The sequence below is a fragment of the Cibotium barometz genome, chromosome 2, assembly GCF_041138505.1.
Source record: "Cibotium barometz isolate CiBa-2024 chromosome 2, ASM4113850v1, whole genome shotgun sequence".
NCBI lineage: Eukaryota > Viridiplantae > Streptophyta > Polypodiopsida > Cyatheales > Cibotiaceae > Cibotium > Cibotium barometz.
In genome coordinates this window covers 68,852,992-68,873,709 of record NC_141047.1, presented here as the reverse complement: position 1 = coordinate 68,873,709, position 20,718 = coordinate 68,852,992, and the positions used below count along the sequence as shown (strand labels likewise).

At 41.2% G+C, this 20,718-nt stretch overlaps 1 protein-coding gene across 2 annotated transcripts; it reads right to left on the bottom strand.

The window, feature by feature from the left end:
* Positions 1-12,506: 12,506 nt before the first annotated feature.
* On the bottom strand, positions 12,507-15,540 carry LOC147641404 (spermidine synthase 1-like). 2 transcript variants are annotated; one of them, XM_086810521.1, is made up of 10 exons: positions 15,085-15,540; positions 14,485-14,551; positions 14,164-14,261; positions 13,945-14,047; positions 13,770-13,858; positions 13,494-13,650; positions 13,270-13,345; positions 13,108-13,166; positions 12,889-13,028; positions 12,507-12,734 (listed from the first exon to the last, which is right to left on the bottom strand). In XM_086810521.1, exons 1-10 carry the CDS (start codon positions 15,342-15,344, stop codon positions 12,653-12,655), a joined length of 1,131 nt encoding a protein of 376 aa, XP_086666647.1. In that variant the 5' UTR covers positions 15,345-15,540; the 3' UTR covers positions 12,507-12,652. The 2 variants fall into 2 exon arrangements, with proteins under 2 accessions (XP_086666647.1, XP_086666638.1); XM_086810512.1 differs by having other exon boundaries at positions 14,164-14,258.
* Positions 15,541-20,718: the final 5,178 nt, after the last annotated feature.

The following is a 20,718-nucleotide window of genomic DNA, read 5'->3' as shown; positions in this document are numbered from 1 at the left end:
AGTTTGATTTTCTACATCAAAAGTGAAGTTTGTTGACTACTTTGGAGTATCTGGAACACTTATTAGAGTGTGGTTGAGCTGAGGAAGGCTCCTTTATAGATTTGGACATGTGCGGAAGGTACATTTGCATTGAGCAAATATGTCAGTTAATCCAGTACAAATTGTGGGTGAAAAGCTAGATAGGAAGAACTTCCAGGCATGGAAGTACATGATTAAAAGTTTTTTGAAGGGAAAAAGTTTTTGGAATCTTATTACAGGTGCGGAGCCAGAGCCGGAACTACCCCGATAACCTACACAGCAATAGGTTATAGCTCATAATAAGTAATGGTCAGAAAGAGCATACAAAGTTTTGCATTATCTGTCTATATGTATTTCGGATGCTATACTCATACATATACATGATGCTGAGAATCCCAAGGATGCATGGGATACATTGGTAAAGCTGTTTGATACAGACACTAGTGCTCGCAAGTCTCACTTGCGACAACAGATTCATAATGTGAAACGGAATAGGAGCATCCATGATTATGTACAAGAGATAAAGAAGTATGCAGATGCATTGGCAACAATCAATGCCCCCATGCCTGATGATGATTTGGTAGACATTACCTTGCGTGGTCCTGGCAAGGAATATAAGTCTTTTGATACATCCATCTCGGTTCGGAGTACAGGTTTACCTGATTTTGATGAGTTGGTTTCACTCTTGCTTGTTGAGGAAATCAAACTCAGTGACTCCTTTCATGATGCATCTACTAGCCATGATGATAATGGCAGAAATCAGGCTTTCTATTCTCACAAAGAGGATTTAGAGGCAGGGGGAGATTTGCATCACGTGGCCGTGGTAATGGTCATGGATGGCAGGACAGGTCACCACAACAGAATTTTCAGCCTACATATGGTGCTAGAGGTGGTCGTGGATATACAGCTCAGAGAGGCAGAGGCAATCCTCGTGGTAGAGGACGTTGGGGCAAGGCTAACAAACGTCTATGCAACATGTGGAATGCCATTACTGTGGGAAATTTGGTCATATGGCACGTGATTGTTTCCACAAACAAAATGATTTGAGAGGGGGTAGAGCACAACATGGTGGACATTATGCACAACATGGTGGAAATTATGCATCAAGCAGTAATGATGGCAGCGCAAATCACTTGTTTGCCATGAAACATGTTGTGGGATCCATGATGACAAATGCTGAAAGTGATGACACTTGGTATATGGACTCTGGAGCATCAAACCATATGACTTGTCATGGTGAATGGTTTGAGCATATGAAGCCTATGGATGTGAAAGGCTATGTGGAGACAGGAGATGATACCCAACATGCCATTACACATGTTGGAAGTGTACCATTGGTTATGCACAATGGTGAAACAAAGTCTATGGCAGATGTTGATTCAAGTATGATGGGAATATGCATGTTTGTGAGGCCTGTCAGTTTGGAAAGCAGGCGAGGTTGCGGTTTCCTAGAGAAGGCAACATGAGTAGCAGACCACTTGAAATAGTTCATAGCGATGTATGGGGTCCTGCACAAAACCCATCCATCAAAGGCAGCTTATATTGCCATTCATTAATGGCTTTAGCAGAATGACTTGGATATACTTTCTCAGAGAGAAAAGTGAAGTGTTGGGAAAGTTTATGGATTTCAAAGCTTTTGCAGAGAAAATGTTTGAGGACAGATGGAGGTGGTGAATACACCTCACATGCTCAAGGGTGAATTGAGATACTTTCTTGGAATTGAAGTGATCAAAGACCATGCAGGTACATGGTTAGTGCAACGCCAATATGCATTGGATATGTTGGCAAAATATGGGATGACAGGGTGTAAGCCAATGAGTACACCTTTGGAGCAGAATGTGAAGTTGCGGGCTGATGTTGGTGACGAGTTAGATGATCCATCTATGTATAGAAAGATGGTTGGTAGTCTCATTTACATGACTATCACACGCCCGGATTTGAGTTATGCTGTGGGGCTAGTAAGCCAATTTATGCAGAGCCCCAGAAAACCTCATTTGGATGCAGTGAGACGCGTTATGCGATATGTAAAGACCAGAGGCAAGAAGAAAGTTGAAGGAATTGGAATCACAGGTTATGAGTCATTGAGTTCAGAGAGTTTGGATGAGGAGCTTGGCATATCTGTTTTATGCACACCTGGTGCTAGGCAGGATAGATATGTGCCACCACATGCTAGAGTTACAGGTGTACAGAGTGACCCGCATGCATTGCGGAGATCCCAGAGAGTCAGATATCCAGATTGACATATCGAGATTTTGCTATGCACTATGCATATATGACATCTATGGTGAAGCATGTGGAACCTACATGCTATACAGAGGCTATTGGAGAGCATGTATGGGAGAAAGCAATGGATGTTGAGATGGACGCATTGGTCCATAATGATACATGGGATTTGGTTTGATTACCAAAGGACAAAAATGTTATTGGATGTAAATGGGTTTACAAAGTGAAGTGCAAATTTGATGGTTCTATAGAGAGACATAAAGCAAGATTGGTAGCAAAGGGTTATGCACAGACCCAAGGTTTGGACTATGATGAAACCTTTAGTCCAGTGGCTAAGATGGGCACACTGAGAGCAGTCATTGCTATGGCTGCAGCTAATGGCTAGGAAATGCATCAGATGGATGTCAAAAATGCATTTCTGAATGGAGAACTACAAGAGAAAGTGTATATGGCACAGCCAGAAGGGTATGTACGCCCAAGATATCCCACTCACGTATGCAGATTGAAAAAGGCATTGTATGGTCTAAAGCAAGCACCTCGTGCTTGGAGTGATAAGATGAGCAGATATGTTATCTCACTTGGTTTTCAGATTTCTACAGCAGATTCTTCACTCTATGTGAAGAAGATAGAGCATGGGATTGTTTTACTAGTCATCTATGTGGATAACTTGATTATCACAGGTGATCATGGTGCAGATGTGATGCATGTCAAGAAAGCTTTGAGTGGGCAATTTGACATGAAAGACCTTGGTGAGTTGAGATACTTTCTTGGAATTGAAGTGGTCAAAGATCATGCAAGTACATGGTTAGTACAGCGCCAATATACATTGGATATGTTGGCAAAATATGGCATGATAGGGTGTAAGCCTATGAGTACACCTTTAGAGAAAAATGTGAAGTTGCGGGCTGATTATGGTGAGGAGCTTGATGATCCATCTATGTACAGGAAGATGGTTGGTAGTCTCATTTACATGACTATCACACGCCCGGATTTGAGTTATGCTGTGGGGCTAGTAAGCCAGTTTATGCAGAGCCCCAGAAAACCACATTTGGATGCAGTGAGACGCATCATGAGATATGTGAAGACCACTGCACATTATGGTCTACTTTATGAGAGTGGTAAAAGCTTGGACATACATGGCTACACAGATGCTGATTGGGCAGGTAGCTCATATGACAGGAGGTCTACTAGTGGTTATGCTTTTACACTTGGAAGTGCTGTGGTGAGTTGGAGTAGCAAAAAGCAACCTACAGTTGCTTTATCTAGTACAGAGGCTGAATACAGGGGTGCAGCCATTGCTACTTGTGAGGCAGTATGGATAAAGAGTCTCTTGGCAGATTTATGTGAGCCTATTGATGGCAAAGTTGTCATTCATTGTGACAACATGAGCAGTATACAGTTGGCCAAGAATCCAATGTTTCATGCGAGGACCAAACACATAGAGGTCCATTATCACTTTGCCAGAGAGAAGGTGCTGGATGGTACAGTTGATCTACAGTATGTGAAGACTGATGACCAGGTGGCAGACATCTTTACAAAGCCACTTAGCAGGGAGAAGTTTGAGTACTTCCGTACTATGTTGGGAGTACATGGGATGAGCTTGAGGGGGAGTGCTGAGAGCCTTGATATCCCAAGCTCATCTACATCTTCATCGGCAGTACATCATGAGCTTGAGAGGGACTGTTGAGATTCAAGCTCGATGTCAGTGTGAGCCAGCTATGCTATGTGTTGGCAGATTAGGTAGGAACATGTGTGAGACATAAATGACCGCGTGTCCAGCTGGTCATAGTGTGTGGACATTAGCTAGGGTTAGATGTGTGTGGACACAACTCATAGTGTTGTGTGTATTATGGATTGGGGCATTATGCTTTGTGTGAGAGTTGAGATGGCTTCCCTCTATGGTTAGGGTTTGCAATATACATTAGGGTTTGCTCCTGTGTGTGTGTCTCCTCCCCCTCTACCGTTCTTTCAACAGGGTTGAGGTCTCCTTCAACTTTTCTTAATCAAGGAGTCACTAGTGGAGTGATGACATCTCTAGTGGTGGCAAGGTTGAAGCCCCTAGATTACACATAAGAAGAGCAGTTGATTTTGCTGGCTATCCACCACCACATCTTAGGCATTTACCCTTGCATTATCTTCTCTTCCCCTTATGCAAGGTATCAAGAGTATTTAGTGAATATGAGTAATGACTTTGACGTTCTACCTTGTCATACAGGGGCTTCATGTCACCACTATTCTCCGAGAGAGAGAGAGAGAGAGAGAGAGAGAGAGAGAGAGAGAGACTTTTATTTATGGTTAGTTTTGCCTTATGGGACTTGATGTCTCCACAGAGATAGATAGATAGATAGATAGAGAGAGAGAGAGAGAGAGAGAGAGGGAGTTTTATTTATGGTTAATTTTACCTTGTGGGGCTTGGTGTCTCCAGATAGAGAGAGAGAGACAAAGAGTTTCTACTTTTTTTGGGTAAATTTCATGGTCTTTGAGAGAAAACCAAAGATGTTTGAATCTACTGAAAAAAGAATGTAGACTAATATGAAAAAATGACCAGTGATCTAAATGATATGAGAAAATGGTCAAAAATATTGACTTTTCTCCATGAAAAATGTTATCCTTTATGCCCTTATATTAGCATATGTATCTTTCACCATGTTTATTTTCTAAAATATATTTTTCTCTTAAATTTTCATGACTATGCTCATAACATTTAGCATTTACCTAGATTTGGTATCTTGTCCTCTTTACCCAGTTAATCAAGCACTAGTCTAACCATTGCAAAAATTGGTAATTTAAGGCATTGTCAAACAATCAATAAAGCAGTGTAGAAAATGCAAGCCATTTTGTAAGCAAATGAAATATTAAGTTTGATCAAATCAAGAATGCAATTAAGCTTCTCCCAAATCAAAGGTTCTCTTGATAAAAACTTGGCAAGATTTAATAGGTTGCTTAAAGAGAAATATCCTTAGCATTAGCCACCAAATTTTAAACCATCTTCTCCTATTATTAAACCTACCCTCATAGTGGAAATGATTATAGACAACCATATAGAGAAGATGACATTCCTAAGTAGAAAGAAAGCATAAGGGCCGCAAATGAGAAATGGGAAAGCACAATGGAGATGCTTGAAAAAATCAAGGTGGTGGCCAGAAGAGACTGAGAAGCTAAAATCTAACAAATGAAGGGTCAACAGAATCTTTGTATGCATACTACATCAAGCTTGATGCAAAATAACCCTTGTGACTCACTTTACTTTCAGTGAGTGGTTGCACCTTTTGTCAGCCACATGTCGATCAAACTTTACTTTTGGTGAGTAGTTTCACCACAAGTAACAATTATGCTACCTACTAGGCATATCAATAGAATACTTTCTCTCAAATAAATAGTGCGCCAATAAAGAATCTCTTTACAATGTATATCTAGCTTGAGCCTCGGGGACCCAATTAGGTATGAATATATGCCCTCATTCAGAGTCTCGCATGTGGTTTTTAGGGTGTCTACGTTTTCTAGCCTTGTCTCCCCAAGCTCTCCAAGCTTACTCTCTTGTAATCGCAGTCGTAGGTTCTTTCTCCTGATTAATGTAGAAGATTGTGATTATTGAAATCCTTGTGCTCATCATTCTATTCACGAGTTTATATTTCATTGTCTTTGTTAACACTACAATCAAAGATTGTGATTATTGAAATCCTTGTGCTCATCATTCTATTCACAAGTTTATATTTCATTGTCTTTGTTACCACTACAATCAAAGTATCATCCTCTTATAAGCCTAAATCTTTGTGTCTTTTCTCATTGTAAAACCTCTTTTATACGCCTAATTATTTTTCTTGTATCAGAGCCCAAAGACAAACCATCCTTTAACTCTTTTCTTGCCAAACCTACTCTAAGTAGTCTTGAACAACTCTGAGTATTTCTAATTTATCTTATTGTTTGAAAGGAGAGTATCTGTCTCTCGTAGTCTATGGTGAAATTCTTCTTGAAGTTTATTCCACAGCCTTTGAGCCGTTAGCATAGCTAGGAGGCACCACGTTAGGCACAAGCATTAATTTGACCATAAGGCACTACAAGTAATTTGCATGCAATACGACTACGCACAATAATTGCAAGAGCTTTGAGATAAGAAGGATGACATTTGGAAGCAGAAAGAAAGCATAAGGGGCCACAAAGGAGAAATGGGAAAGCACATTGGAGATTCTTGAAAAAATCAAGCTAGCTAGAAGAGAACGAGAAGCTAAAATCTCACGCATCAATGCAAAACCAGATTTCCAGATAGTTGAAGAACTGTCTGTAGAATTTGAAAATGAGAAAGGTACACAACCTATTATAGAATTTGAAAATCAGGAAGGTACACAACCTATTTAAGCAGACTAGATGATGGAATAGAGAGAAGCATGTAATGGAAATTCCATGAGAAAGGAGAGCAATCATCATTTTTGAAAGAAAATTTCCACTTAGGTTTTAGGTTTCTAGTATGCACATTGTTTGGATGTAAGTGTTAACCATTCAATGATGCTCACGCTTGGACTTGTAGTGTCTTCCTTTTCATTCATGTGCAACTCTTGGAATGAAATACTTGGTAGTTTTCTTTAAGGTAATTTTGCAAAGATCATGTGTAAACTCAATTATCAAGGCCCTAGTAAATCCAAAAACAAATTTTCCAACTAAGCTGATCATCAAGCGAATGTGCTAACTCAATTATCGATGCACTACTAATCATGAAGCAAAACAAGACAGCTAAGAAAGCAAAATTACGAGTCAGTAGCACACCAGTGTTCACGAAAAACTAAGGTTTAGTCTCAGGTGAATGGTAAATTTTTAAAAATGACCTTCAAAATTTAAAGTAGAAGGTCATTAGAACCTACAAATTTTAAGATATTTTAGTTATAATATTTCTTAAAACCTATAAAATCTAAAAAAAACCTTCAAATTCTTGAATTGAATGTTCACCTCTTGGTCTTGGGTCCAAACTTGGGCAGCCTGGTCTTCACTTCCTTGATAATGAACTCCTGCATACAATCTTCTGTTTTAGGACTTCCTAGTATGTACCAAGGCCTAATGTAATACAGATCATCTAATTCCGTTGTAGAGAGATTGTATTGCCTGAAGTGTATTAACATCATGCAGCTTGTTAGCATGATATACAGATCTGCATAGATAAACACATTTACACATTGTTTCAGTAACATTCAAGCCAGTTTCCCCACCATTATGGAATCCTAAATTATTTCTAGATATCCATATCTCCCGAAGACAGCCATATCTAATAATGTTAAATAACTAGTTAGTAACCTCTTTAGATTATATCCCCTTTCCCAAGACCCAATCCCCCCACATTCCCTATACTCCCAAACCTCTAGCCACCCATTTCTCTATCTTGACCCAAAATTCCCTTATGGCAGGGCACCCCCAAAATAAATGTTTCCCATTCTCCAAGGCTGTCTTGCACCTTGGACAGCAGCTTGATGTAGAGTTACTTTGTATAAGCTTGGATCCAACTGGTAAAGGCACTAAGCATACTCTCCACCGAAAGGCCATAATCTTCAAGGGCAAGTTGGATTCCCAGATGAGTTTCCATCTCTTTCTCCAAGTTCCATCTTTACAAGCTTTTTTGCAATATACCACATTCAAATCTGTTTTTCTTAGTTCTATGTATAAAGCTTTGGCTGCACCTTTATGCAGCTTCACCCCATTGAACCACATCCAGTCTTTGAGCTAGCAAGATTCATCCAATGCAGTGGAAACCCAACATTTTTGAAATTCCCCCAGAATCTAGTTAACCAAAATTCTTTCTCTAGGCTTTAATCTAAATCCAGTGACTAGCTGATCAAGTTCTTTCCAGCCAGCTTGGGTCCAATTCCAACAATCTACCAGAGTTCTTAGCCCTTTGTTGTTCAAATTCTTTTCCACATTGATGTCTATCAAGGCTAAAGGTGGGTTGAAGTTGTGAGACCACCAAATTACAAGGTTGAAGAAGGAGTTGCATGTGACTCTTGCACAGCCATCCCACATTGATGTCTATCAAGGCTAAAGGTGGGTTGAAGTTGTGAGACCACCAAATTATAAGGTTGAAGAAGGAGTTGCATGTGACTCTTGCACAGCCATCCCACTGTAATAGGTATAACATCTCTTTCCATTTTCCACATAACTTGAAACCTACAAAGTGAGGAGTTTAAACAACTTATTTCTCCAGTTGAGTCCCATCCACATCCCTCTCTGATATACAGGAGATTCTTCAACAACCTCTCTAAACATTCTGGCCCAGACTTCTTCTTGAGATAAGAATTTGGGCAAGAATAAAGCAATCCTGGCAGAAGTGTGAGTGGGAAGATGCAGAATCCCCAAATCCCCATCTTCTTTAGGTAAACTTATTTTATCCCAAGCTAACTAGGCAGGTATCTTCTTACCATTGGATTTATTTCCCCAAAGGAAGTCCCTAATAGGACTCATAATCCTCTTCCACTTAGCTTTTCCAAAGTTAACCATTGGAGCCAAGAACATGATGTAAGCATTCAGGACTGTGTTGTAGATAGAAGGTCTATCATCATGAAATGGAACTCTCACTCCTTCTCACTTCTTGAGCTTCACAAGAAATCTTTCAATGGCCCACTCAGATAGTTGTTTATTAGTGACATCCACACCAAAGGCTACTCCCATATGTCTGTCAATCTCACCCCTCCTGATCACCTCACACCCCATCTATGTAGATCAAAGTCATTATCTTCTGTTAGACTGATCATCTTAGTTTTTTGGCATCAGCAAACTCTTGTACAATAGATAAGGCCTGTCTCATGTTATCTCCATTAGCTCTCAGGAAAAATAGAGAATCATCAGCAAAGCATTGAATAATGAGTTGCTCCCCATTTTTCAACTTACGACCAATAACCTAGCCTTTCTCACACTGGCCTCCTCTAGGGCAACGATAAGGGGATGAGAGGCAATGGCAAAGAGAAGGGGAGCTAAGGGCAACGATAAGGGGATGAGAGGCAATGGCAAAGAGAAGGGGAGCTAAGGGGAATACTTGTCTAATAGATCTTCTGATTTCAAATCCCCCAACTATCCTACCATTTAAGAGAAGACTAGAGAAGCCCCCCAAAGATAGAGTAAATATACAAGAAGCAATCCTGAGACGAAATCCCAATTTCTCCATGACTCTTGCCACATACGACCAGTGAATCCTATCATAAGCTTTTTCTAAGTCTAGCTGAAGCATGATGCATTTATGATTAGTTCTTATAGCCACATCTCTCCCTACCATAGCAGCTAGAATGTTATCATAAATGGATCTGCCTTTTATAAACCCATGTTGTTTCCTAGATATCACCTTCTGAATCACTGGGGTAATCCTTAAGGCTATGACTTTAGCAAAGATTTTATATACCACTATTAAGAGGGTAATGGGTCTCCAATGATTGAACCTGTAGAGCAGGCAATTTGTTTAGGGATGAGTTTCACCACCCCCTCTTTCAAGTCTTTGTCCAAAATCCCATAACTAAAGGCCAAATTATGTCCTTTATAGAGGGCCAAAATGAGATGAAAAATTCTACAGAAATACCATCCCACCCTGGAGATTTTTCTTTGCCCAGTTTGGTAATAGCTACCCAACATTCATCTTGTTCTATATTCCTTTCTAGCAAATTGGCCTCTCCTGCATCTATAGTTTGTTTAACCAATCTAAGCATGTTGCTTTCTGCAATGTATCGTGATATGGAATCATCTTCCTTGAGACTCAAAGTGGCACCTAGATATTCTACCCATTTCTTGGCAACTTCCTCTATATTCTGAATCACTACCCCATTTTCATCCCTAATAATCCCAACTATCTCCATGTTGTCCCTCTATTGGGTTAGGTTAAATAAGTGTCTATCACATCTCTTTTTGGAGGAAAAGGCAATCCTTTTGATATCACCCAAACTGTACATTGCTAGTTTGTCATCCTCTTCTTTGAGGCTCAGTTGACAACTTGTGTATTGGTTGATTTCTTCTTCTAAGAGTTTCCCCAGTTGTCTTTTCCTTTGAAGTGCTTCTAGCTTATCACTCCACTTTTTCCTTTTCTCTTTCCTCTCATAAGCTCTCAGTTTTTCTACCCTCCTTATGATTCCTTTCATTTTAATAGCAAAAGCCCTCCGGGAACCTTCCCCAATGCCTCTTCTCCTTAGTCTACCAAAGCTTCTTTGGTACATTTTATGAACAGCTCATCTTTCAACAAGGAGTTTTTTATCCTTAATTTCCTCATTGGGAAATGTCTTAGTTTCTCATAATCCCCATTTCTAACATGCCACCCCCACTTTAAGGGCATGTGGTCTGAGAGAGCAGAGCAATTATCTATCTTAATCTCTAAGGTATGGGGCACCCAAGAGGTTTGATGACTAAAGAAAACTCTATCTAGCCTGGAGGAAGAACCAAAATATTGTAGGCTGAAGTATGTGTCTCCCGGATCAGATCTCCATTCCCCAAGACTCCAACAATCTACCAGACCCAAATTTCCTCTAAGTTACCCCCATTTCTTTTTCTCCTACCCCATTAAAATGGTGCTTCCTCCACATATATCAGCTAGTGTCTCCACCATATTAAAATCCCCCATAAGAATCAAGGGGCATTGCATGTTAAGACCACAAAGCCAGTCCCATATCCTTACCCTTTCTTTGTAGTTATGAGCTTCGTAGAGATATTAATAACCCAAAATCTCTTGCCCTCAACTTGAAATTCTACAACCAATGCTCTATCGTTGGGATGGTTGTTAGCAATAAGGTAGGGCTTCATGGACTCCTTTATGATGGTCGTAACCCCGTTATATCCTATGTCTCTTGGTTTTTGAGTCACTTTAGTCCAACCCTCTTATGTACTCCTACTCCCTTGTGGATCCTGTACCCCTTTCCCCTTGACATCTTTGGCCTTGTTAACTTCCTTTTATGTATTATTCAGTTTCTTCTCTCCCTCTAGGTCCATGTCCCCCTTACTATCTTCCTTCTCTTTATTTTTGGATTGAGCATCACAGAATCTGGCTATATGCTCAAAATCCCCACATTTAAAACAAGCTCCTGAAAAAGGACCAAAGTTAAGAGCTAATTCGATTTTGCCAAGATCCCCAAGGTTGACCTCAAGGGTTTTCAAAGTTTTGAAGTTAGTGTTCCAAGATATGCAAACATTGTTCGCCTGGCGGCTAGAATCCTCCACCTTAGGGATAAACAACGATGGACCCAATGATTTCGCCAACTCTCCCAGAGCTAGACGGAGCCAGGAAGGGAGTCCTACCAACTCCACCCAGACAGGACAAGCTTTTTTCAGGCTACGGTTTACATAAAAAATAGGGTCAAATGGGATTTGCATGCACCAACTTGGGGCCCATAAACAGAGGAGCTTTGGAAGATATATCAGAGACAGCCTGTCCTTTAGAGAAAAGGACGTTAAAGAATCCTTTCCCCATGTAAAATGTCTGAAGCACCACCTTTTCATGCACAACATCATCTAGCCATTTGTCAAGTTCAGCTTTGGAAGGGGGCCTACCATAACATAATAATATAATGCTGCAGATTGAGAACAGATTCACCTGCTTCTTTACCAGGTCTACAGAGACCTTGGTACATACCTTGGGGGCCGGCGGCTGTACTAGCGAGGGGTGTAGTCTATTTGTTACCCAGTCTAACTGTAGCCTCTTCATCTCTTGAGTCTCCTTTGCTTCCTTGCAAGCCCTCTTCATTTCATCTAGGTCTTTAGCGCCCCAGTCGCCCCAACTTTGGGCGTCTTGCTCCCCTCTTTCCCCAATAACCAGCATCCATTCCACCATGCGTGCCTTAAGACCCCTGCATGTGCGGTGTACGTCACCCACGCACACCACTACACCAACTCGAGTGCCGCTGGCCACAACCCCTTACCATGCAATGATGCCCATGCTTTCGTCAGACTCCACTCACTTTCTTTCTTTATCAACACTGTTGTAACTGGTGGTAGCGGCACCCCCCCTTCTCTCTCTCTCTCTCTCTCTCTCTCTCTCTCTCTCTCTCTCTCTCTCTCTCTCCTTCCTTCAATACGTATCATTAATGTCTATCCGCTTTAAGTTGAGGATAACTCGATGATGCATTCATTCTCCATCTTCAATAATCTAACAATGTGTCAATCAATTGTCCTGTTGATTTTTCAAAGACGAGCATATGACATGCCCAACTCATCTTAAAGCATTCGCTTTTAGTTTGATTACGCTACTCGTTAAGTAAAGACATCAGATGTATTGCAAATATTTCAAGAGTGAACAAAAAAACTAAAAGACACTCGTATTTGAGAATTGGCTTGTAATTTTTAAGTTTATTCACAGACTGACTGACTGTGACCGCATTTGCACATATAGACATATATAGACACGAGTAAACTTTCTTTTTTTGTAATACATGGAGTAAAACTTTTCGAGTTTGTAAGGAAAGGTTCAGTGAGTAAATGCTGCTCTCCCATGTCCATGAATGAAGCGTGCGGTATCTTCAGTATAAACATGTGTTTCTCTTGCTAAACTGCAAAAAAAACGAATGATGCTAAGCAAGCTCTCTCTCTCTCTCTCTCTCTCTCTCTCTCTCTCTCTCTAACCGTCCTTCCACCCACATGCTATCACATTCTCAAACTCAGACAGAAAAAATATGTGCATATGACAACGATCTCCTAGCGTACCTTCTGCGAACAGTTTTGTTCAAGGTTGTCATAGCAACCAGAGTTTCTCCATCCAAATACTGGAGTTCACCTTTGATGCGATGCTTTATCTTGACATCCAACTCCTCAGGACTAGTGGTAGAAAAGGGCTTATCTGACGCCTACACAGAGCAAAAGCCATATCAGGGAGCGTCGGACATCTAACTAAGGTGAAATATTTCTTGGTTCTTTGGGACTTACCATAACCCAGCCCCACGTATCAGCATAAGAAGGTACATGAGCAGCATAAGGCAGAACATCTGTGCAGACACAACAAACTCAGAATATATGGATATAATTCCATCAACAATATAGAATACATGAAAAACAAAGGTTTTTGACTTCTATAGAATAAAAGCATACATGCAAAAACACTTCGCAGTGTGTTGAAAATCGATGAGAACACTTCCCCATGAGACAAGATCCCAGCAGGGCCAGCCTGTCGAATAACAGTAGATAGCAGCCAACGTTAAGAATCCGCTGGCATTCATTTCTAATTTGTGATTAAAATTTCCGGTAACCTACTGAAATGGATACATGAGCCCTGCTTGAATCTTTGAAATAGATACATGAGCCCTCATTCCAACCTGGGTAACAAACACACCCTCTGGACTTAGTCGGGGCTTTACAATATTCTCATAGAAGTCCTTAGTGTACAAGCGATAGCAGGGCCCTGCTTCCACAGGATCAGCCAGATCTCCAATCACAACATCAAACTGTTCCTTGCGGCTTTGAAGCTCAACTCTGCAAAAAGAACACACATACAAAAGCAATTCCTCAGATTTCTCCATATCAAATCCTACAATCCCTTAATCAATGCCCATAGAAATAACACATTATACTCAACTTCGTGTGTGAAGTACCTGGCATCCTTGATTACAAGCTCAAGTCGGCTGCTATGGAACGTTTCCCTATTCATATGGAGATAGGTGGAGCAAAATGACACCACATCCTGAAGATGCCAAAACGGCGGAGTTGGCCACAAGCACAGAAAACTTTAAGCAAAAATATAGCCACCAGTCGTTACGCTGCTATTACCTTATCAATGTCACACATGACAACCTTTCCCACGCTTCTATGACGGAGTACCTCTCGAGCAGTTGAGCCCTCCCCACCTCCCATGATGAAGACGTTACTAGGGCTACAACGAAGATTCAAACGCACATAAGCTTGAGCAAGTCCTAATGTGAAAAATGCATGAATTGGCCAAGAGCTATCAAGAATATGGTGCAAGAGACATGACAACGCTTAACAAACCTGGGGTGATGAAGGAGTGCAGGGTGTACGAGAGCTTCGTGATACACCCACTCATCCACCTCAGCTGATTGCATCTTGTTGTCAATCACCAAGACCTGCTGAAATTCCCATAGGTTCAAAAGTGCGGGGAGGACAAATCAGGAGAGAGCACTACAAAGAAGAAACTGATTTGGAAGGTATGGAATTTTAATGCCTAGCTTCAAGGCTTCATAGGCTTATCCTGCTACACTCTTATACATATGTTTCTCATTTCCAGAAAGAGAAACTCTCTAATGATGATGCGACACCATCGAGAGAGATAGAGGTATGACTAAACTATACCTTTCCAAAGGGATCTGTCTCAAGCAAAGCAATGTCCTGATATTTGCTGGTGCCCGTGTGCAGAATACTGCAACAAGCCATGTGTAAGACCTTTGCATGCGCTGGATAGAAATTAGAAGAATTAACAACACCATATCGACACCACAAACACATGGACAGAAACATCAAATGCATTGATTGTGTGAAAGCTTTCATCCCTCTTGTGTTACTACTATGGCTAGAAAGACCGGTTTCTTTCAAATGGAAGATGGACGAATCATCATATTGTTCTCTTTTATGAATAATGCAAGTGAAGCTGAACTGTTTCTGATATGGCCTCAACAGCACTTCTACATGAAAGCCTTTTGTTCAACAAGTACGGAAAAGCTTGCAAAGATCTAAACACAGTGCAAAGCTTTGCTCCTCCTGCTGGAAGGAGTCCTCTGACAGAGTGAATACGTGCCGCCTAGATGCACAAATGTAAATGCATGGCGCCTAAATGCATGAGGCACCTCCACAAAACAGAAGGACAAATCAACAATAACAGAAGATGCTTCCATATCCGATACAGCTAAATCCTAGCAGAAAATGTCATCACTAATTTTGCGAAACGGGCCAGACCTCTTGACGCCGAAGCACCATCGAAGGGAATCGTCGATCTCTTCTTCGTACCACACGCATGGCCGCCTCTGCGGATTCGGAGCTTCATTCTCCGTCGACAGTCCGTTGACGGATCGTCCTTCGGAGCCGTTCTCCGTCGTCGCCAATGTTACAGTGGATGCTCCGTTCATGCCGAAGGCCGGGCGCATGTTCCCGTTAAGAGAGCTTAGCCGCGCTGCACCGTTGGAATGGGGCGGGAGGCAAAGTACAGTCTCTCCCATGTCCAAAACTGATCAGAAACAGGCGAGAAAACGTGTCACAGAGGGAGCAAGGGGCTGCGCTAAAGCTCTTCCTGCACTACAGAGTTGAAATGCAGGCAGAGCGGTGGCTATGGCGAAACAAGCTCTTTCACGAGCTTGGGTGCATTTAAATTTTGTTTCAAAAGAGCACCTACGGAAAGCTTGGAAGTTCATACCAGAGCTTAGAAGATCTGGCCCCTATTTATGAGCACCTTAGTTGCATGCGCAGCAAAAGCGGTGGGCCCGCCCCACTCTAATGTCCTGTTACGAAGGGTTATCATTACCGCCGTGTTAAACTAATCCAGCTACTCACCACTAGTCCGGCCTTATTACTAAATATTACTTAATAGAGCCTTTACAAAATGCGGAAATCTTTTTTTATTAGCTGCTATATTTGATTGGCTATATAAGTTTTCTCTATTTTGCCATATTGAAACTTTAAGGTTCTTTGCCTTTCACGCGCCCCACGCCATCTCTTTTTGGCACGTGGCACGACTGCACGTCATTCTGACGTCATGGCGATAACCGTTGATTGCCGGTCCTAATGTCCCAGGGGCCAGGCCGGGCAGTGGTACGGTTACCCCGGTTGCTTACCGGTAAACGCGTGCCACGCGAAGAGAAGGGACCCACCCGTCGTATATTCAGGCGTGCGTCCCCTGTATGGCAGACAAAGCGGCCGGGCAGACAAGGACTGGGCTGCCCCACGGGCCACCGCCCGATATCGTACGAGCACACTGCATATGCCAAGCATGGTAATATCGTTTATTACCGTATAGGATTATCGTACGAGGGGGCATGGAATCTGGATGCGAGGCAATGCAGACGACGCATCATGCTGCATCTTGCAATGGGGGCCGCTCAGGTGAGGTGTGGTTTGGCCATATGATCGTGTTCCATGCCGCAGCCTTTGCCAAGTCGGCAGCCCAAGTTCACCATGGGCCACATGTCGTCCATGTGGCATGCGTGACGAATGATTCTAAAGATGACCCAATTTCCATGTTTTGGATGAGGAGATTCGAAGGTGGAATGGAGTCTGGTGGCTGCGCAGTGCGCATAAATCTGGAATCTTAAAACTGCAATTGCTAGTAGTAGTACTCTAATTCTATATATATATATATTCTCTCTCGATAAGTTATCACCGTGAATTGAAGAGGAATCTGCAAAAAAAAATTTTCTGAACAATCGTTTTCTTTACACGTATCTAAGTTTAACTAAAATTTGAAAATTTCGAAGAGATATTTTTCCCTCTCCCACCAATTGGAGAAAAACTTCAAGCATTGAAAAGAATGATTTTTTTTTTGCACATTAAGGCGAAGATGTCACGCCGATGAAGATGGCGTCTCAGTTTTGCTTGGAAATGCTAACTGTGCCCATTGGGTGGGAAGAGACAGGCACAGGTTACTCACGGGAAGATTCTCCTTCCACCATAATCGAGGGGCTCCGTGGGAAAGCCATTCCCCAAGTTCCAACCCACACCAATGCACGTACCCAATCTCACGAGCCAATTAGCACGGCTCTTGTCTCTCTAGATCTCACTCTCTCTCTCTCTCTCTCTCTCTCTCGCTCTCGCTCTCGCTCTCTCTCTCTCTCTCTCTCTCTCTCTCTCTCACACACACACACACCCCGTTGGTTGTGTATGTCCTCGTGTTGCATTCTATCGACGTTAAATACCTCTCTCTCTCACACACACACAAACACCCACCCATCAGCCCAATCTTAATGATTAAGAGGTCATTCCGACGTTAAATACCTCTCTCTCTCACACACACACACACAATAACACCCACCCATCAACCCAATCTTAATGATTAAGAGGTCATTCTCATGACTAGCTACACAGGTGACAGAATATATTGGGTGCCAATTGTGCATAGCTAACACATTCTCATATGTAACAACTGAGTTGTGGGAAGGCTATCCTAGATTTGTTGTACACATTGTACATATGACCATTGGCAATGTTCCCACACCCTTGTTGAATTTAGCTCCCTACCTATGTCAAAAATGTGTTAACTCACTTGCATATATTTTTCTCCTTGCATTTTTCATTGCATTTTAATGGGGACATAGAAGCCATGCGTACTTTAATGCACGAACCACATGATTGCCATCTGGACTTTGAATGAAGATGCTATCATAGATTCTCTCAATCAAGCTTTCTCATTTCTCGAATGTTCCTTTTTGGTATTGTTTTATTTAAAACCTCAGCACCATGCCTAGTTTTTCTCTAATTGCATGTGAACTATAAACGGCTCAAGTATCCTTGTCCTCGTGACAACCTGGTTAGCTCTCTCTCTCTCTCTCTCTCTCTCTCTCTCTCTCTCTCTCTCTCTCTCTCTCTCATTTAAGGTTACTGTCACTCCTCTTCAAATTTAATAGTCAAATGCACACTTTTTTCCTTTTAGCACTTTTTGGATTTATATTCATCATTAAGTAGACAATAATCCTCTCTATCCCCCATCTTCTTGTCACATCAAGTTTAGTTATTATTGCTTTATGCTCCTTTATTAACAAAATAAAGCTCCAAAAGATTGAGATACTTTAGATCTATAACTTTAGACTCGCACTTCGGCCTTTGCGAGATGATCTAGACACCTAGTTGGTGTTCATTTGGTGGAATGGATAAGCTTCATAATGTATCAAGCTAGTTTGGCATAATAAGCTTTTTATTATTAATTATGAAGAAATATATCCACTCTTTTTCAATATGATCCCACTTTATTTAAGAAAGTGGACATGTCTTTGTTTGTATGAAAACTAAGCACAAATGAGAAGATAAAAGATAAAAGATAAAGAAGAGAAACACCCATGAAATGCTATCAAATCTCGGTGCAAGTTTCATTTAAATCAAAATCAAAGTGATAAACATTAAAAGGCCATTGCTCATCGAATTTACTTACTCAAAAGTTCCTTATTTTGGTCCTTGAATCTTGGCACTTTGCTCAAATTTAATACAAGAATTGCCATAAGTGGTTAACTAGCTTCAGACTTGTGGATGATCAAGGAGTAGTGCACGTGTATGTGAACCCTTCAATATTATATCAGTGGCGGCCAATCCCTAACATCAACATACAATAAATTTAGGGTTGCACATATAGATCTGTAAGTTCTATACAGTATATGCTAGAAGCTCTCAAATCCTCAAGAACCTCATAATGAATGTGCTCCGATATTCAAGGAATTCCTTTGCATGTTCTATAAAGATGTTTTTCTCTCGTGGTTAGAAACCACATGGACTTTAATTCAACAAATTTGCACAACTGTTACAAGTCTTGAGTAGATACATGTGTTGAGAGATGTAATCGCGGTGTTGTGTGTATGTGGGAAAGCACCCTAGAGGTGCAAGATATTGTGGCAAGATAAGAATGTCACATGTAATATTGAATGGTGTGTGAGTGTTGACCAAAAGAGTGGAAAAGGAGTTGCCACATGGATGATGACATGTAAAGTGGGATAAGGCTAGAAAGCCTATATCATTGTATGGTTCACTTGAGATATGCAAGAGAATTGAGTGTTGAGTGTGGAATCTCTCTCTCTCTCTAGTTATGGAGTTCTTAGTGTGGTATAATCCACCCTAATTATGTTGCTTAATCTATGCCTATCACCATGATCAATCCCATTTTAGGATTGTTTAACATGGTATCAGAGCTTGGGTGGGCTCTTGGTCATGGTGAATATTTATGTATAGATTTTTCTTGGTTATGTGTTTATTTGATTAAGCATTTCATTATGTATTAGCATTTTGATTAAGAAAAAAAATTTATGCACACTCATATTATCATTTGGATTCCATCGTTCACAAAATTTCCATTTTCGCCCGACAATTCTCAAATCCAATGAAAATTTATAAATTTTTATGGGTTTTCTAATTTCTAGGCTTAAAATATATTTTTAAAAGAATTTGAATAGTCATGGGCGCCCAAATGGACACACAGCCAAACACCCATGGTTCCTTTGGAAGACTCTATCATGGTATGGTTGGACTTCCCTACAGGCAATGATGTTCAGCGCATTGATTAGCCCTCGAGCAAGTCATAACATTATGACAATAAACACTTGGGTGTCATTGGTACAACCTAACCTCACCCCAACAAGCAATATTCTTGCAAAAAGAACCAATGAACAAAACATTGAAGTTCCAGGTTACTTTAGATACACTACTCGAACAATCGATGGGCGATATGGAATTTACATTTCATGTGACCCTAGATTCCCTTGAGTATGATGTCATCCTTGGCAGACCTTGGATAAGTGAATCATTATATTCACTAGATGAATCCATGCAAACAATAACCTTGAACACTCTTGCATGCAATGTACAATTGCTATTATGGGAGGAAGAAACCTTGCAACAGGGGTCGGAACTTCCAACATATCTTACTGAAAAGATCCCTAGGATTTTGGTTGGATTGGAAATTGCAAATAAAATCACCACAGCTCAAGCACAGCTTTATCCAACACGAGAACACAATCTCATGACTCTCGAGCTATGGGATTTGTTAGGTCAACCAACACTCATGGCACATCCTGAAAGGATTACCTTTACACAAGACTTGAACATGCCATGTTTGGGGTTACCGTACTTTGAACATACAATGTATATTGAAACTAACCCCCTCACTTGCAAGTTTTTTGTGGTTGAGTATGTGTTGGAAGAAGTAGATTTGATCTTGGGGCATAAATGGACTGTTGCTGCCCAAGCACCACTGTGCTTTGCTAGCAATAGAGTCATCATGATGGTCAACGACAAGAAGTTGACAATACCATACTGCAAGGAAGAGGATCCAACTTTAATGGATATCTATGATGCTGAATGCAAAAGGATACAAGCCTCTTCCACAAAAGCCCCTCTACACAATGACCTACCATCTGCATCAACAACCAATTCCCGATAAAGCCTCTACTCCATCAACCCAATCCTCACCTACGAAGTTCGATGCCAAAACCTCACGCAATCAGCAGCTATTCCTGAAGAGATTCCCAGAGCCCCCAACCATCTAACTCTGGACAGGGAACTCAAAGGAAAGGCCCCGGATCCTATACATCTTCATCGATAAACCTCATCAAAGGAGACAACCACATGCTCAAAGGCCTTGTCTCATCGAGAGCCACTCAACAAGAGACTCTAACCTCATCATCATCAACAATGCCCATGAGTCTCAAACCTGCAGCCTCCGTGCCAACCAAAGTCAAGGAGGACCCCAAACCTTCCACATCACCCCAAAAGAAAACTCCACCACGACAACCACAATTAACATATCTTAATAGTATCAAAATGTGGGTGAAAAAGAAGCTACTTGTAGCTCAAGGCTACTATAAAGATGCCAATCAAATTTGGGTGCCTTGACAGTCAAAA